The 6,000-nt window shown below is 39.7% G+C and overlaps 1 protein-coding gene across 2 annotated transcripts in view; it reads left to right on the top strand.

Annotated features, from left to right (window-relative positions):
- The first annotated feature begins 485 nt into the window (after positions 1 to 485).
- XPR1 (xenotropic and polytropic retrovirus receptor 1) overlaps positions 486 to 6,000 on the top strand; it is a 234,089-nt gene continuing 228,574 nt past the window's right edge. For both annotated transcript variants that reach the window (XM_026509162.4, XM_048224959.2), the window contains exon 1: positions 486 to 754. In XM_026509162.4, coding sequence (XP_026364947.1) covers positions 686 to 754 — 69 coding nt within the window. In that variant the 5' untranslated portion in view covers positions 486 to 685. The remainder of the gene's footprint in view (positions 755 to 6,000) is intronic.

The following is a 6,000-nucleotide window of genomic DNA, read 5'->3' as shown; positions in this document are numbered from 1 at the left end:
AGGCTCATAGGAGAGGACCTTATGTGGGGCTTGATCCATAACACCGGGATCACGCCCTGAGCTGAAGGCAGACGCTTAAGGACTGCGCCACCCAGGCGCCCCTAAATACTTTTGATCCTTAACTATTTAGCCTGTTTTACTCTCTCAATTTGGATTAATGTTGATCCATCCTTAAGAGTTTTATGAAGAACAAATATTAAAATGAAAAACTGTTTGCACAATTCTTTGCAAATATAAATGCCTTGTGTAAATTATTCTAGCTACAGTATTGATATTAATTGCAATAACAACACTGCCGCTTCCCAGGCAGGCGGTAGAGAGCAGTCGTAAGGCCAACGGGAGAGGTCAGGGGAGGTGCCTCCAGCACGTTCTGCCCAGAAGGGGAGGAGCCTCCAGGAATGTACCCCAACCCAGCCCCTTACCCCGCCCCTTTCGTCGGTGCGGCGTAGGCGGTTACCATGGGGATGACGTCTAGAGGGCGGGGCGGGGCGGGGCTATGGAGAGGAGGAGGAAGATGGCGGGAGGGCGGCTCTGAGGAGACCTCGGCGGCGGCGGAGGAGGAGAGAAGCGCAGCGCCGTGCCGCGCCGGGGCCCATGTGGGGAGGAGTCGGAGTCGCTGTTGCCGCCGCCGCCGCCGCCGCCTGTAACTGCTGGACCCGAGTGGGAGTGAGGGGGAAACGGCAGGATGAAGTTCGCCGAGCACCTCTCCGCGCACATCACTCCCGAGTGGAGGAAGCAATACATCCAGTATGAGGTACCGGCGGCCGCCGGGGTGTGGGAGGACTCTGAGGGGCCACCATCTCGCCAGTCCCGACCTCACTGCCGCCTTCCGCTCCCGCTGCCTCCCCGCGCTTGGGCGGACTTTGACCCGGTGCGGCGGGGAGCCACTGCGGCATCCCCGCCGCGGCCGGCCCCCTCTGGGCCCCGCTGACCTTCCCCTCCCCCGCAGCCCCGCTGCCGCCGGGGTAACGGATATGCAGGCGGCGGGCCGGGAGGGAGGGCACAGCTCGGCCGGGGCTGGGGAGTAGTGGTGGGAGGGCGAGCCGCAGGTTGGGGAATCGTGGTGGGAGGGCAGCCCGGGGTCGCGGTGGTTCCGCGCTAATCCCCTCCACCCCACTCACTCTGACCTCTCGTCCCCACCCTGGGCGAGCGCCCCCTCGCCAAGGTTAGGTTTTGTTTCTCTCTGCTCACCTCTCACCGAGGAATCCTTCTCTTCCGAGATAAAACCCTTTAGTGATTTTCTTCATTCTACAGTCCTTCCGCTTTTCCCCACTTGCCCACTGTCGACAAAGGCTTTGTAACAGGGTTGAAACTTGATTTAAATGTATATCACATATGCAGTGGTTACTGTATGGAAAGGTATTGTAATCATCTATTCTGTTTTGATAAGACGGTGACTGTTCTTTTTACTGATTACGCGAAGTATACAAAGTAACCACATCTCTGGTTTTGACTCTCCTGTTGTTTTGGAATGGAGTGAAGGGGGAAAAGAAAATAATTAAATTTTTCAGGTTTTCTCTCCTAAGATTTTTGTTAGCGAGGGAGAAAACTGTATTGTAAACAATGTACTTTGAAAACATACTTGTGTATTGCAGCTATCATGGCCCTCTTTCCCCCCCAGTTTCTGTGATAACAGCTCCTGGAGAGTATTCAGTAGGTACTGATAAGGAACCTCACGTTAATATAGGGAAAAGTAAAGATAATGAACCCATTTATATATTCACAAGGCAAGATACCTGAAGAGCTTTAAGCACTGCAATAGGTTATTCTCAGTTGCTGGCAATTCAGCTCCTTGGATAGAGAAAGAAAGACTTATCTGTAACCTCCAGGAATTCACATCTATGTGTGTGCAGGAACAAAGAGTATAAAATCAATATGAACACAAGTATGTTAGCTACATTTTATGAATTAAAATATTTTAGTTCTCTTTAATTTCTATTTAAGTTCAGTGATAGGATGTTTAGGCAATAGCACAAAGTTTATTTTTCATATAGCTGCTGTAATAATTGAAGAAGACAGGGAAAAGGGTGTAGGTAAACAAAACCTTGAAGATTGTAAAATAAATTAACCTTGTAAAATACAGTATTTGATTATTGCCAGAAGAAACGCCCAGAATTATTAATGCTTTCTTGTCACTTAATTTTCTTACAGTGTTTTGTGGCTACATTTTGTAAGAATGAAATAAGGCACTAGCTTTTCATCCTGTGGAGTTTTTGATTTATTGTTTCTAATAACATTTGGTCAGTTTTAAAACCTTGGCTAGAGTCCAGATTATGGTTTTTATTGAAAGGAGGGTATTGGTCTTTCATCTTGTAGTAGTAATTTTCAGCACCACTGCCAGTTCTTCATAGAGGCATAGGACACAGCATGCCAAAGCAACATCTTATACTTGTTATATAGTATGGAATGCCTGATTTGGGCAAAAGTAATAGTGGCTGGTTGTATGCTGTGATTCATTTTAAGTATTATAGCACTTAACTGTCTCATAGAATTGTATTAATTTGGAATATCTGGGGCTGGAAGGGGAAGCATAACATTTAGTTTGAAAATTCAATTACCTCTTGATTCGTAATGTCAGCTTTGTGGCTGGAGTAACCACAGTAATTCTGGGACTTCTCATTCACATACTCCGTTTAGACACTAACACTAATTGGTTAGGTTGGTTACAGAGGGAGTGTGACTGCATTATCTTTCCTGGGGCAATTATGAATTATTTTTTAAAAAATTCATTTATTATGGATAATTGAAATTCTATTCTGCAGAGTCCCTACTACATGACTCCTGTCCCAGATAAACTCATTGTTTGGTAGGTAAAATTAAATAAGGGGGACTTTTCTTTGTGAACTGGAGCCATGAAAGACATTTTTTTTTATAGGGTTGGGGTCTGTGTTGTATATTGTTTCCAAGAGCTGATGCTATTCCTTTAAAATACTTAAAAGAGGCATAGATAGGAGTTTTCAGAGTCCAGGCATTTTGGCAACTTAAAAACTTAGGGGAAAAACGACATCTTAAAAGAGGTTAGCTGTTGCTAGAGAAAAGAACCTTCTTATAATGCAGTAACATGTAGTTTCTCATGTACGAAGATCATGCCCTGAAACACTGTTAGCAGAACAGACACTTGAGTTTGTTTTTCAAACACTGGTGGTGAAATTTTGGGGTATTACCCCTGATGTGTAGCCTGTGGTGCTTTCTAGTGCTGTGAACCACTATGAACTATTCAGCTTCTTTGGTTTTTATGTCATTTCACTGCATTAAATTTTATTTGAAATAAGAGAGCATTAGATAGAAACTGAAAATTTTGTTTTACGTCTATAATTATTTGTGTTATTGTGTATACATGGTCACACAATAAATGATAGTTCTTGTATATGTTAACCATGAGACCCTGAGGACAATCTTTTTGCCTTTTCAGGGCTCTTTCCTTTTCCATAACGTAAGAATATAGGGCTAGAGCTTTTCATGGTCCATTGTGGTTCATAGGTTTTTGGTTTAATTTTTAATGGTTTTTGGTTTTTGGAATGTTAAAAATTATTAATATTAGTGACTCTCAACCTAATAACTACTTGAGTTTCTGATTTAAAAATAAATTGTAGAGTTCATAAATTCAATCTTCATAGGCAGAATAATAAAGCATAAAAGAGAGCAACAAGAAGAAACTGTATAAAGAAAATCTATTTGATACATTTGTGAATAGTTTTTACAGAGAATAAACACAAATGAGCAGAGACCATCCCTGTTTCCAGTAATCTATTTGAGTGTAAATTTTGCATAGAAAATAGAACATCAATAAATCTTTATGAGAGCACTTTAAAAAAAATTTAGAATCCGTGATTGCAATTTTAGAGCTCTGTAATTGATTAATCAAAATTAACAGACCAGTTTCAACCACATAGACTAGTATGACTGTGTTAATATTTTACAGAATATTAGCAAAAGAAGCAAATATTTTGATGCTTTAGGCTGCTGACTTGTGTTCTCATCCCTAGGGTCCTGTGCTGCTTTGGTTTCTCAGGAATTAGGAATGGTTTTTTTTTTTCAGTGTATACGGTAGTTTTGTTAAGATACTAAAATAATGAGGTATCTAAATTTCAGGATTTTAAAGGGAATTTAAACACTGTCTACCTTCTTGTTTTTTTCAGACAGGGAAACAAAGGTCCAGAGAGGTTAACTTGTTTGTCTGGGATCATTTATAGATAGCTCATCTCTTGAGCATAGAAGTGTAAGTAAGCATTGGGAGTCAGGCCACCCTAGCTGTGTGTTACCCTGATGAAATTACTTCCTCTTTCTGGGTTTTAGGTTTTTCATTTGTAAGGTGAGAGAACTGGACTTGATGGTTTCTAAACTCACAGGGCTATGTTTTCTAAGGACCTGTCTAGCTGTAAATTTATGTTTTTATGGTTTAATTATGTTTGATATATGAAGAAGACAGAATTCAAATTTAGGACTATTTAATTTAATTAACATATACTGTAGTATTAATTTCAGAGGTGGAATTCTGTTGATTCATCAATTGCATACAACATCATTACTTCAAGTGCCCTTCTTAACGCCCATCACCCAGTTACTCCATCCCCTACGCACCTTCCCTCCGGCAACTCTCAGTTTGTTCCCTATAGTTAAGAGTCTCTTATGGTTTGCCCAGCTCTCTTGTTTTCTAGGACTATTATTAATAGCATCTTTCTACATTAAGGTTCTTTCAGAAAAATTTTGAAGAGGTTTTAATCTGTGAATGGAAAACTGACCCAATGAAACTTTTATTTAGCTTAAATAAATAAAAAGTGATGATCCTGGATTAATTTTTTGTTGCAGGATTTGGAAAAGGAGAGATTCTGTATAAACTGTACATTCCTTTTTTTCAAGTGTAAGGAAACATTGCCATGACTTTATTGTGATTTTTATTTATAGAACTATCCCATGAGAACACTTGTGTTGCAGGCTTCAATTTCCCAAAGGTATTATGTTGATTCGTTAGGGTTAACCTGTCTTGCTAGAACTTGTTTGAAATTTCCAGTTTGGCCACCCGATGGGGCACAAACCACTTTTTCTTTCATGCACTTCTGCAAATGAAAGTACAGTATAGCATATTTAAGATAACACTTGTAAATAAGATGCCTGGCATTTACCAATGTTTCTTAAATGAGTAAATGAATGTTGTATAAAAGAGGAATCTATTAACTATTCTTTATTATATTTGTATAATGAAGTATGTTAGGGTGAGTATCCTGGAAAGATTATACTTGTCCATCTATCCCTGAAGGTTGGTTTTGGATCAGCTTTTGGGTGAAGGCCCAGATCATAAGAACATAAGAATCTTATTTGACCCGTGGTGACCATGGAAAATTAGTCCTGGCTTCAAATCCAGTACTAATCTGGAAAGCATTTGAGAGACTGATTGACTTATGCTGGCTAGGGGTTTAAAGTATATTTGTATCATAGTCCCCAAAGGAGAGTACCCCAAACTTCCATGGAGTAAGAGAAGATAATATTAGAACTGTTAGTTATATTCATTTTTATGCATAAGACAAGGAAGAAATAAAATTTTACTAATATTTAATAAATGGATCAATTTGATGACCTTGCTAGGAGATATTCTGAGAAAAAAAAGGATTGCTAATATGTTTTTTACTTGTTTGTCCATTTTCAGCAAATATCAGTTCATCTAGTTTATAGGTATGTAGAATTTATGGATATTATCTAGTTTTGACTAAACTTACCCTTATAAAATGAATGTGACTTAGACTTAAAAAGACTCCTGTAAAGAAGCCCCAACAATACCACTAAAGCAAACACATGTGAACAAAAAAAAATGGCAGAGCTGATAATTCTACTTCTAGTTCTAGTTTTTGGTCAGGCAAATTACAGATAATAACAATGACACTTTAATAGATTGGACATGGAGTTTGCCAAAAAAATTTCAAAATAATTAAGATAATTCTTTGAAATAAGATTTTACATCCACTGTCAATCCACAGTGAACTTCACCCTAAGCGTATATTAAGC

Source organism: Ursus arctos, unplaced genomic scaffold (genome assembly GCF_023065955.2).
Source record: "Ursus arctos isolate Adak ecotype North America unplaced genomic scaffold, UrsArc2.0 scaffold_2, whole genome shotgun sequence".
In the NCBI taxonomy this organism is placed as follows: domain Eukaryota; kingdom Metazoa; phylum Chordata; class Mammalia; order Carnivora; family Ursidae; genus Ursus; species Ursus arctos.
Note: the sequence above shows the minus strand (reverse complement) of the source record. Positions and strands in the feature narration are given on the sequence as shown.